Raw genomic sequence first — 13064 nt, forward strand, 5'->3', positions numbered from 1 at the left:
GGGGGGAACAATGAAGCAGGGTTGAATTTTCAAAAGCTCTAACATTAAAGGTTTTGGGTTTCAGTAGAACAAGATGACTGAAGGCTGATTTTTTATTATTATTTGTAAGCACCAGCACTGAGGACAGTATGCCTTGGAGCAAATTTTCCTTTACAGAATGTATTGCTACCTAACCTTTCTAACACTGCTGCTATTCCTTCCCCCAAGGTAGTAAAGTAGCAAGTACTAAAGAAAAACACTCAAGACCTGCATTGGACAGAAATGAATTTATTTAAATTGCCTGTCGCAACAGGAGCAGTTCCATGTGTACATGATGGAAAAAGTATGTAGATCTTAAAGCCCTAGGCAGCTCTGAATATGTCAGATTGCTATTTTCTGATAGGTTCTTTCCGTCACCCTCCCTATCAACCACCACTGCAGGGCCAAAATAGTCCCTAGCAAAAAAAAGTGGATTGAGAGAAATAGCTGCAAACTCCATTTTGTGTGTTTAATGCATGGTATCTGTCTAACCCTTCCTCTAAGGTAAACAGGATAAGCCAACCATGGGTACAGCAGTCCAGTTTTCACTTGCCACCTTATATAAAGTGCATGTTGAATTGTTTCAATCGCTTCCTGCGAGTAATGTAGCTCAGTAGATTGCCAGCACCCTTCCCCAGTGTGTAAAGGCTGCTAAAATGGTGGCCAATTCCTGCTTAAAAATGTCTTCCCCCTGCCTAATGGAGACCGTCCTAAGATCTTTTATAGCAGAATCATGCTCTTGACCCAGGAGACTTGTAGAATTATAGGCCAGTCTCAATATTCTGCTTCATGATATAGTGATGAAGAATGTAGTGGCCTTGCAAGCTCTAGATGCAGCTAAATAATATTGATTTTTCTGGATGAATATCAAGCCTTCAACCAGATGGTAGAATTAAAATACCCCCCGGTCACCTGGGTTTTTTCACCTGTTCTGGAACAGAACGGGACAAATTGCTGCAGCCAACTCACTGCAGCCAATTCACCAGGGCCATCTTGCTGTGATCAACTCACCATGGCCAGCTCAGCCTGGAACAACTTGACCAAGGCCAACTTGCCTTGGGATAACTCACCATGGGACAATTCAATTCAATTCAATTATTTAAAATAATTTAAAAATTGTAAATTTTGCCATTCACATTTCATTTTGTTCCTCCTTTTGCATTCTTTTAATGATTCTATTCCACAATTTCTTTGATATTCATGTTAACTCTTGTTCATGGTGAGTTGGCTGTGGCGAGTTGTCCCATAACGAGTGGGCTGCAGCATGTTGCCCATGGCAAAGTTGTCCTAGAGACTTACTGTAGACCTTTCTGGAACTTTGATGGGAGGAATATAGCCCTACCAGTTCTATACCCATTGTCACTTTTGCTATCACCACTACAGCATGTAGTGGACTGTAGAGTAGACTTTCTGGACTACAGGGAAAGATCACTCTTATTTTACCATGGTTCCAATTGTTCCACATCCAGAAGGTAATGCTGAGGTATTAATTGGGGTTGCCTCTTGATGTCTGGTAGATTTCCATCTTGCTCCCTATTCTTGTCAGGATGAAAACGGGGGTGGGGGGGAGATTTTGGAAGCGTATTCCCAGTTGATGTTAACCTAGCTCTATTGCTCATCATTCAGTTCCAAGAAAGGAACTAGTTCCTGTCAATTCAATAATGCAAGTCAATGAACAGGAACAATCCAAAATTAAATCCAAACAAGTTTTCTAATGGGAAACTGAAGATGGAGACTGAGATCAGCCTAATTTAGATAACGTTCTCTGAAAGAGCAGGTTCCCAGGCTGGGAGTACTTCTCAAACTTCAAATGTCACTGGATTCTCTTATGAGGTGAATGCACCTTTGAAATTACATCTAAACTAAATGCATCTTTCCCAGGTTGTTCAGGTTTGGTGATAAGTTATCAATGTGTTGTTACTTCACATCTTAACTCCTGCAACTTGTCCATCCAGACACTCTTTTTACAGACTGTACAGAAACTGCCCTTAACCCCAACTAGTACAAAGTACAAGATCATATGATGCCTGCACTAGAAGTTCTCTGGTTTGTCAGGTGCTTCCTGAGCATAATTGAAGGTGTTCATGTTAACCTTGACAGCTTTAAATGGCTTAGAATCATGATTCACTCTTTTATAGTTGTTGGGCTCTCCAGGGCAGGTTCTTTTCATGATGTCTCCCTTGTGCAACTCACGCCAGCTCTTATTTTCGGGGTGTAGGAGAGGGCCTCGCTCTCAGATAATGCTTCTTCAGGAGCTGCAAAGGGCCACTATTTTTTTTTGGTTTATTTTGAATTTAGGAAATCTGTAAAGACACACCTCTTGCCAGGTGCTGGCTTTTTAGATGATTTCAGTTATTTGTCATTCATTCCTATTTGCATTCTATTATTAGCCAACTTTTGTAATCCTCAGAAGGATCAAACACACATCAAATGTTTACAATGATCTTCTCCTACTTTTTCCTATCTCAACATTTGACTGGAGTTGTAACCCTAGCTCAAAAAAAAAAAAAAAGCAGTTGAGAGCGATCAATCTTTCTCAATCTACTTATTTTCAAAAGGGCAGAAAAGTGTTTTGGGAGTTATCTGTACCATTTAAGGCCACATTATCACCCAGGATGATTACCTCAAGAGGGCCGGCTATAGCTTTAGGAGTTGAGAAGAATTTGCCAAGCTATTTCCACCTGCCTTTTATAAGTACTTGCTTGCAAAATATGCCACTGATTATGAGACATTCCCTAATCTATAAATAAATAGTACGGTGCGTGTAACAAGGGCGCAGCCTATGTAACATTTCACTAGAAGACATTCATACTCATCAAAGAGAAAGCAGTCCTGTGTTTTCTTTCCCCATTAAAAGGGAACGTGCTTCTGCTTTTCGTCTTGAAGGCACGGGTCCTTCCAATGTCCATCCTCGAAAGATCTGGCTTTGAAAGGACGCCTCTGTAGGAGCTTCACTAGGACCTTTCTTGACAAAAGACCAACAGCACGGCAACCAGGCTGCCATCTAGCTCACTTAATACTATACAAAGCCCAGTGTTAATGTGTAACATGCTTGTGCTCAGCCGCAGCTTCCCTTGTTAAAGTAGAACAAAAGAAATTGCATATGAGAATGATAGCGGGCTGAAACCGGAAGCAGGGGGAGGGGCTACTACACAGGCGGGCTAGCGTTCAAACAACGGAATCCCCAATGGGGGTTAGCTAAGATCCTGACATACATCTTTACTCACAACCATCGAATGTAGGGGAAACAACTGAACAGGATAGGACATACCTAGATCACCAGCATACAACAGTTTCAAGTCTTCATCCTCCACTACAAAAAGAATATCGCAAAGGAACTTGGGATCCAAAACTCAGGCTGGTATCACTCAAGTTCCTTTTGTTCCAAAGGTGTATAGGTTTTCAGAGAAATCACCTTCAAGTCAGTTTTAAGAATTTTTAAAGATGTAACGGTGATTACATTACGAGCAAGTGAGTTCTCCAGTCAGTTTTAGGCAGGTTATGACCTTTCTCCTTAAAAAGAGGGAGCCTAAGTATATGATTGTAAAGTCTGAATTTAGGTTAATTTCAATTTCCGCTTGTAAAAAAAAATAATCCTAAAATAAGACATGTATCATGCTTGTTTAAACTAAGTCTTTCCCCAGAACTGCTTCATGTAGCACTCGTGTCTACTGTGTTTGACCATAGGAAACACAAATTGGGAAGGCCAACCTGGTGGAAAGTAATTTTAGGGGACAATTGTTGCCTCTGCTGCTTAAAAGGTAAGACAAAGCAATTCACCTTGTCAAGGTGAAGACATTTGCGTGTGGGGAGTTGGGGAAGCAGCTTTAGGGAAAATCTATTTTTTTAAAATAGACGATACGATAATGCAAACAATTAAAAAAAACACCAAAATGATTGTAGTTATGAGCAGCAATTACACGAGTCAACAAAATGATTTTTTCCCCCACTATCTTACGTGATACCAACTAACGTCTGCCTTTTTCTTCCAGTATTGGATCCCTTTGCCACATGCCAAAGGCTTCATGTCATGGACGAGACCTTCGCTTGCTGTTTCATCCTATCAGCGTTTTGGCATAAAGGCAAAATTCACCCTCCTTAGGGGCCTTGCGAGAGTGGTTGGCAACCAAGGGATGGAAATGGGAGGTCTTAAATAAGCAAGAAGTGACTAACTAAAAAGGAAACCTGGAAGGTGGTGGGAGAAAGAACTATAAAAAGGCACTGGGGTTGGCTCTGGGATCCTTCTGGTTTCTGTAACGCATTGCAAGCCATACTCCAAGGATCTGAAAGGCAAAAAAATAAAATAAAAAATCCAATTACAAGATTTCATTCCTTCATCCCAAACGTGCTTGTTTTATGAATGGTTAGGAAATAATTTGCCCTGATCAAAGCTGTTTCAAATATATGGTGAGAACCCTTTTCAGCTTTCAGCGTTAAATTCATAGAACCTCCTTGGCAACATGATCTTTGCTGAGAATTTGGGAGTTGTGGTCCATTGCTCTAAAACAGGAGTCCCCAATTTTTCGGACCTCAGGGACCACTAAATTCATACTTTTAAATTCCGGGGACCACTAATATGATCTGCTTAATGACCAGCTGGATGGGGGTGGCTAGGTAGTCATGTGACTGGGTGGGCAGGACCAACTTGATGTCACTCACGTCGAGGAGCGCCTTGACAGCCTCTATTCACCCCTCCCCTCCTACCCACTCCTCACCTGCTTGGCTGGGCTCCTTAGGGCCCCAACAGGAAGCAGTTGTTGGAGCTAAGCAGCCCCCATGAGAAAGAGTTGGCAAAACAGCTCAGTTCAAATTGGATCTGACCGAGAATGAGGCTCAGCAGAAGCACCTCACTGAGGACTATGAGCATAGGCTTTCCAAGCAGAGGGAAGACCTGCAGGAGTGTAAGGCCAGGTACCGGGCCTGGCGGCTCAGAGAGCTGAGATGGTCAGCCAGTTCCAGGCCATGATGCAGTCCCACTGGAGCAAGGCCCTCCGGCTTTTTGCCACCAGCAGCACTTCCCTCCTGCTTTCGCCCAAAGCCCCACACCAGGAGGCTGAAGCAGACCCCAAGTCGGAATTTCTGACCCCCTCCGACCCACACAAAAAGACCCTGAAGGGGGAGACTCTTTGTAGCAACACAAGCGTTCATTGCACGTATCCAGTCCAGGGGCCATAGTTTGAGGACTCCTGATTTAGCGCAATATAAAAAATGCAAATAACTTTTCTGGGGACCACCAAAATTTTCTCACGGACCACCAGTTGGTGACCGCTGCTCTAAAAGAAGTCTTTTTTGTCTGTCAGCCCTGGAATGCCCTCCCTTAAGATGTCAAATTAATTCAAACGTCGTTTCCATTTCAACGCTAAATTAAAAAGTAGCTATTCACCCAAACTTTAGAGACGTAGGAACTACAGTTTATCCTTGATGTGTAATTATCAAAGGGGTAGATTTTAACGTTACTTGGTTGTATCAAGAGGAGCCGGCTGGATGCAGCGGTTAAGGCACCAGACTAGCAAGCAGGAGACTGTGTGTTCAAGTCCTGTTTTAAGTATGAAAAGTCAGCTGGGTGACTTTGGGACAGTCACACTCTCTCAGCACAACCTACTACCTCACAGGATTGTTGTTATGGGGAAAACAAGAGGAGGAAGATATGTCGGGTATGTTCGCCGCCTTGAGTTATTTATAAAAGAAAGAAATAAAGGCGGGATACAAATATGTAAATAAATAAAATCCCCTCTGAGATCAGGGGACATTTCAAACACTTAAAATCACAGGTGTCAAACTCGATTGCATCACAGGCCGGATGTTTGCCTTTGCGGAGCTGGGGTGGGCGTGGCCTGCATGTGACATATCCAGCCCGCAGGCCGCCAGCCTGACTTAAATGATAGACTGTTAGCTAGGCTAGGTAGCCCCTGCTTTCATTTTTAGTTTCATAGACATAGTTACCTCCGTGAAACTGAAGAAGAGTCCAACTCCACCAAGGATTTTCAAAGCCTCATCGGCATGTTCCATCAGCACAACACCACATTTGAAGCATCCAGACTTTGATTTTGTGCATGGCTGCATGAAGCGACAAAATGCAGAGTGTAACTCCGTGTTCCCCATTTGTAAGAGGCAAGCAGAAACGGTTACCTATGTGCAGACCCCATTCGCAGCAATCAAAAATTGGACTCAATTAGGAATTGGATTGCTCCTCCTCTGAAGCCGGTGAAATAGCAGATGACCCTACCGAGTTATTTCTACCCAGAAGGAAGTTGCATACTTATAAAATACAATACAATGGATAGAGTCCTACCAAACTTGACTCTCCACTGTTAAACTCCACTGGCAGCATTGTCAAAAGATGTAGTTCAGCATATCTGGACAGAACCACAATGGAACGAAGCGGAACAATTCAGCACGCTCATTTACTGCATCAAAAACGCTTGCAGGACATACGCATACTGCTTTGAATTCAATCCTGGGTAGTCTGCTCTAAACAAGACGAGCTGGTTTGAAAAATACTTTTAAAACTACGAAACACACAATATATGGATACATAAATAACACAGTAATGCGGTTTTTGTCTTAAGAATGTTTTTGAACCCACTGACATCATCCAAAAGGGAATGCAGCACAACCACCTGAATTTTCAACCTAGCCTGAACCAGGGACTGGTTTCTCAGCCTCTTGAGGGCTGATAAATTCCAAGTGCTAAAAGTCTGGAGAACCTCAGATTTTGGGTTTCCTTGTTCATCTTTGGTATGCCTGAATTAATGACAGCAGAAGCGAACAGAACCTCCAAAGAAAGTACTGTTGTGGTCTGCCACAAGGTTGGTGATAAGACTTAAGAATTGTGTTGTGTTTTGATTTAGTTTGGACTACACTGAGAATGAGTTAATTCTCAGCTGTTCTAATAAGGTCTGTTTGTTTTTGAACTGATTGCATCTACTACTACCTACTTGGACCTGGGTCACAATAAGTACTGTGATAACTGTAGATACTCCGGGTTGGTGATTGATGGTAGTGATTGTGAGTTGCCAGTTAAGACTTTGGTGTGAGAATTCCCTCTACCATCAGCACTGCTCTGGAGGCTAGTTTGGAAGAGAATGACTATCTAAAAGGATATGGGCCTTTTAACAGAGACTAAAACAAGAACGCAACTTGGAACAATTTAGAAATCAGTTTTCATCAACATGAATCTCCTTTAGGGCTGCTCCTCTGTTGAGATGTCGTTGGGTCTAGAATTTGGGTGAGGTTCATATTAGTCAATGGGTCATCTAGTTTTTGAGTAGCTCCTTGCCTCTAGTGAGAATAGGTTGGGGGAGCAGATGGGGAGGAAGTTAGATATGTAGATGTGCTGTGGACATGGTAGAAGATGAATGGGGTGCTTGAGGGGCTGAATCAGCTCACAATTATTGTGGTTGATTGTGGTTCTGTGCTAGATGGCAGACGGTTTTTTTAAAATCGGGATATAGGCCAGTGTGAATGTAACAGTAACAGTAACAGTATAAGAGGAATTTTGAAGGCCTTCTAATCCAATGTCCTGCTGAGGCCTTATACCAGTGATGTCTAACCTTTTTGTCATTGCGTGCAGAAAGTGCACGTGTGTGTGTGTGACAGTACACCCACATGGCTGCACCCATAATGCAATGTGTTTGTGAACCCTCCCACGCCCCTCCCTCCCGCACATGAGTGTGCGACCCCCCCACCCCGTTTTGGGCCCAGCAGCCTCCCTGCAGCCTCCTGGGACCAAAAATGGGCCACGAGGGGCTTGCCACAGGAGGCTTCAACGAGGGAGACTTCAGGGAGGCCTGCTAGGCCCAAAATGAGCCGTGGGGGGCACACTGCACCCCTCACGCTCCCCACACATGTGCACACATTTCCTGCACATGCATAGCAGAGACCCAAAAATCAGTTGGCTGGCAGGGTGGAGCTGAGCTTGGCGACCGCTCACGTGCCTGCAGAGAGGGCTTCGCATGCCATCTGTGGCACACGTGCCATAGGTTCACCATCACGGCCCTATACCATACTGGACAAATGGCTCTCCCAATCTCTTCTTAAAAGGCTTCAGTGACGGAGCAGCCACAACGTCTGGAGGAAAGCCGGTCCACTAATTAATTGTTCTCACTGTTGGGAAATTCCTACTTAGTTATATGTTTGTCCTCTCCTTGATAAGCTTCCATCTGTTACTTCTTGTTCTGCCCTCAGGTGCTTTGGAGAATAGGTTGACCCCTCTTCTTTGTGACTGCCCCTTGAATATTGGAAGACTGCTGATATGTCACTCCTACTTCTTTTCATTAGACTAGACATATCCAGGTTCCACAACTGTTCACGTTTTAGCCTCCAGTCCCCTAATCATCTTCGCTGTGTATGGAATTACCGTGGAGGAATGAGATTACAGTTGTGACAGGCAATGGAAAGTATGGCAGTAGGGTGAAGATGAACCACATTCAGGAAAGAAATCCTTGATCTCTTCAATTGTCACTCTCCCTTTTCCAGCTTCCAGCTCTCATTCTAAAAGCCAGATTGCTGAAACCCAAGCTCCGGCTGTTGCTATTGACAGGTCTGTCTATTATTATTTAATATCTATTAAAATCAGTGTAGGAGAGTTGGGCAGATAAATTAGTTTAATAAATAAATGAGGACGCCTGACACTTCTTGTTTGCATCACTGAAGCCTAAGCGGAGGAGGTCATGTTCTTCTCTTGGAAAGCTGCCAATCTTGGATTATGAGTTTGCAACCAGCGACAGTCCTGAGATGCAGGAAGCTGGGTAGATTCTGTTGGTATCAAGTGGCATGACTCTGCAAATAGCTAGGTGCCAATCCTTGTTTGTGCCAAATGGGTTTACTCCAGTGGTGAAATGTAAAATTTGTTACTACCGGTTCTGTGGGCATGGCTTGGGGATGGGTAGGTAATGTTATTGGGTGGGCGTGGCCAACTTTTTTTTTTTTACTTTTAAAAGCATTTTTTTCCTACAACCTCTTTGGCCAAAGAGGTTGTAAAAAAATGGCTCTGATGATACCAGCTGAGCTGCGCAATCATCCAAGACTTTTTTTTTTAACTTTTAAAAGCATTTTTTCGGCTGAAGAAAAAATGCTTTTAAAAGTAAAAAAAAAGAAAACCTCCCATGCCCAGCATGGCTCAGCTGGGCATGTGTGGGAGGGGGGGGGGACAAGGATTTTTGCTACCGGTTCTCCGAACCACCTGCCACCATTGCTACCAGATCGGGTGATCCGGTCCGAACCGGGAGCATTTCACCCTTGGTTTACTCCTCCTGTACCATTCCTCCAACATACCTACATCAATGCATTCATGTCAGTCGTACTAACTAGACCTTATTTGGTGAGGTGGAGATGGAGCACCCCAAGCTGGTAGTTTTGGGAGATTTCAACCTGCCTTTCCTTGACAAGGGTCATGGTAGGAGTCAGGAATAAATAGTTGCCATGTCAATTATGGGCCTAATGCATTTTATTTTTTTTTACATTTATATCCCGCCCTTCTCCGAAGACTCAGGGCGGCTTACAGTGTATAAGGCAATAGTCTCATTCTATTTGTATATTTACAAAGTCAACTTATTGCCCCCCCAACAATCTGGGTCCTCATTTTACCTACCTTATAAAGGATGGAAGGCTGAGTCAACCTTGGGCCTGGTGGGACTAGAACCTGCAATAATTGCAGGCAGCTGTGTTTTAATAACAGGCTATCTTACAGCCTGAGTCACCACGACCCATGAAAAAAACGCACATTAGATTTGTACTTTGTCTCAATACGATCTGACCCATGACTTTTGCCTGTTGTGGAGAATTTGCTTTATGATTGCTGGGGAGTTCTATGATGGAACCACCTCCTCAGTAGAAAAAGGCCTATTAACCCAAGTGCCTTATGGATGCTGAAGAGTGTGAAACAAATACAAATAAACAAACCTGTACCTTTAATACTGTGGCCCTTTTTAAAATGACTTGATCCTTTTAGGGAAAGATAGTCACAACCATTACAAGGGCTGCTATAAAGAATTCTTGTGGTATTTTGTAGATAGCCAGCCTAGATTCCAGAGCAGTTATATTTCAGTGGGAAATGGAGGTGACTGAACTTCGTATATCTTGTGATGTGATCTGCGATCATTTTGAATCTTGAGGAAATATCTGGAATGTCATCTTTACCGCTTCTTAGTTGGGTGCCTGTCCCTCAGGGCTGGTTAGGGCCCTCCATAAAGGGGGAAAAAGTTCGATTTGAAGAGTAATCATTTTTTTTCTAAGTGAGGACCTATGCCTGTATGCCCTCTGTTCAAAGAGCATTGACTTGATTGGACTGTTTTGGATAATTTAGAACTATAACTTAGGAAAGATTCTAGAGAAAGTAGTGCCTCTGCAAGTCCAGAGAATCTAGAGAAAATCGTATTTAGACACCTGATAGTCAGGCCAGGGCATAGCATGGAAACTGCATTGGTTGCACTTGTGAATGACATGGAGAGACTAGAATTGGGGGAGCACAACTATTACTGTCTGTTCTGAAGAAAGTTATGCTATAAGGCAGTGATGGCAAAACGTTTTGGCACCGAGTGCCAAAGAGGAGCTGCCCAGGGTACATGCGCACCCCCCAAAAATGAACTTCCGGTTTCAGCTACTGAACTTCGGTTTCAGCCAGCTACTCTTCCGGGTTTCTGGCACTCATGCGCATGCGACGATCAGCTGGCCGCGCGCATGCTCACACAGGAAAACGGAAGACCAGCTCTTCTAGTTTTCAGCACTGCCACATGCAAAAAGGCCAGCTAATCGTCACACACACATGCACACCAGAAACCCGGAAGAGGATCGGGTGATGCCACATGTGCCAGGCGACACGGCTCCATGTGCCACTTCGGGCACGCGTGCCATAGGTTCACCATCACAGCTATAAGGTGAGGATTGCAACTGCATGACTTCTTATTTTCTGGGTCTTTTTTATATTTTTGATTTTGTCATTTTTGTTGATGTATAATTTGGGACTATTTGTTTTCCTTTCTGGATGTTGTTTTCTTTTATAATGAGATTGTTAACCACCCAGAGCTTTTGGGGGATAGATAGTATACAAATAACGTAATTATATAACCAAACCCATCTCTTATGGAATAGAAGGTAATGTCTTGGGCAACAAGCTGCTTTTAATTAACTTTTAAAACAAAGCTCCTTAAATAGGAAGGATAGCACATTGCAAAGGAAAGCAGCAGCCTTCAGCTGCTTCTTTTAGGGTGACAATAGATTTGGGCCCTTAGGAAGGCCTTTCTGATAAATATATACTTTGTACTAGCAGAAATTAGTGAATACGATGCATGCTTTCACAATTAAAAATATGTATGTATGTATGGAAATATGTTCTCCAACGCTTAGATCCGTGATAGTGAACCTATGGCACGCGTGCCAGAAGTGGCACGCAGAGCCATCTCTCTGGGCAAGGCAACTGTTGTGCTATTTTGGGTTCTGGCGCACGCAGGAGCGCCGGAAACCCGAAGAGCAGCTCCCTGGCACGCATGCGCATGCTGGGAAGCTGAGCTTCCGGTTTCTGGTGTGTGCCTGTGCATTGGACAGCTGGTCTTTGTGTGCGCATGCATGCCAGAAACCGGAAGACCAGGTGACCCATGGGCATGCGCATGCTGGAAACCTGGAACTGCGCGTACATGCCGGGGGGCTGTTCTTCCAGTTTCCGGTACCCCCACTCTGCATAAGTGCTCCCGTTTCGGCACTCAGTGCCGAAAAGGTTTGCCAACACTGCCTTTGATTAGTGTGATGCATTAACCATGATGAAAAGAAACGCTACATACTATAAAACAGCTACAGTCTTGCGATCTGAGTGAATTTAACATACAATTGTGGTGAAGAATAAATTAAGTACTTAAATAATTAAATAAGTAAGTAAGTAAGTATTTAATTAAGAGTGCATCAGTTCTAGTTAACACGAAATATGTAAGCGTTGCTGGGCCTAGCTGCCAAATGCATTGCCTAGCCTTCTTTTAAATCTTTCTATTGAATAGCAGAGAATCACCCCTGCTGAAAAATTGCTGGAAAGGAAGATTATTATTTTATGTCATGCCTGATATTTTGTACAGAGCAATAACATATATAGGGACAAATGCTCACACAAGTAGAAAAAACAGCACATTTTTAATGAATGGCTGATACTCTAATCCAGGATGTTTCAATTTATGTTCCGATGAGCCCTGACTAAGAAAACCTAAAAGGCAGGCAGGCTTTCCTAAAAACACAGCTTGCTTGGTTCTCTGTGAATCTTTCCTAAAATGTTTAGCCGGAAAATATTCTTAGTCACGACCACTTGAAGCAAAAGTGGGGAACAAGTAGGCCTGTTGAAATGGCAGTCCTGGGGTCCCTCCTTCACCCTCATGAAATGAGGCAATAATGCTGTAGCTCCCCCTAATCACATTCCGAGATACACAGCTGGAGATGGTAATTTAGATAATTACCTCAAGTGAAGGAGCCTAAGAACAGAAAAGAGATTTCTGTTTTTAAATCTAGACTGCCGAAGGAGGAGGAAATGAGCCACTAGCAAAGGAACTAAAAACAAAATAAAATAAATCCCTGCATCTTGTATGACTGGCTTTGCTGGGCCAGATGGGAATTGCATGGGAATAATCTGGAAGGACTTGAGGTGGAAAGTCTTACCTTTAGGGTGGTGAAAAACTGAAAAGAGTAAAAGCATGAAGGGTGGGGAAAATATTGAAGAACTGTTGAGTTTTTTATAGTTATAGCCCATATTACTGGTAGTCCCCCACTTACAACCACAATTGAGCCCAACATTTCCCTTGCTAGGCAAGACAGTTGTTAAATGAGTTTTGCCCCGTTTTATGACCTTTCTTGCCACCGTTGTTCAGTGAATCACTGCGGTTACTAAGTTAGTAATACGGTTGTTAGGTGAATCTGGCTTCCCCATTGATTTTGCTTGTCCAGAAGGTTGCAGCAGCTGATCTCATGACCCTGGGACACTGCAACCGTCATAAATATGAATCAGTTGCCAAATGTCTGCATTTTGATCACATGACCATAGGGATGCTGCAATGGTTGTAAGTATGAAAAAC

The 13064-nt window shown here is 43.4% G+C and overlaps 1 protein-coding gene across 4 annotated transcripts in view; it reads right to left on the reverse strand.

Annotated features, from left to right (window-relative positions):
* Positions 1–251: 251 nt before the first annotated feature.
* TSPAN31 (tetraspanin 31) overlaps positions 252–13064 on the reverse strand; it is a 45281-nt gene continuing 32468 nt past the window's right edge. For 2 of the 4 annotated variants that reach the window (XM_058169591.1, XM_058169588.1), the window contains 2 exons: positions 5962–6075; positions 252–4301 (listed from right to left, as the gene is read on the reverse strand). In XM_058169591.1, the coding sequence (XP_058025574.1) occupies positions 4227–4301; positions 5962–6075 (189 nt within the window). In that variant the 3' untranslated portion in view covers positions 252–4226. The remainder of the gene's footprint in view (positions 4302–5961; positions 6076–13064) is intronic. The other 2 variants (XM_058169589.1, XM_058169590.1) reach the window with 2 other exon arrangements.

Source organism: Ahaetulla prasina, chromosome 2 (genome assembly GCF_028640845.1).
Source record: "Ahaetulla prasina isolate Xishuangbanna chromosome 2, ASM2864084v1, whole genome shotgun sequence".
In the NCBI taxonomy this organism is placed as follows: Eukaryota; Metazoa; Chordata; class Lepidosauria; order Squamata; family Colubridae; genus Ahaetulla; species Ahaetulla prasina.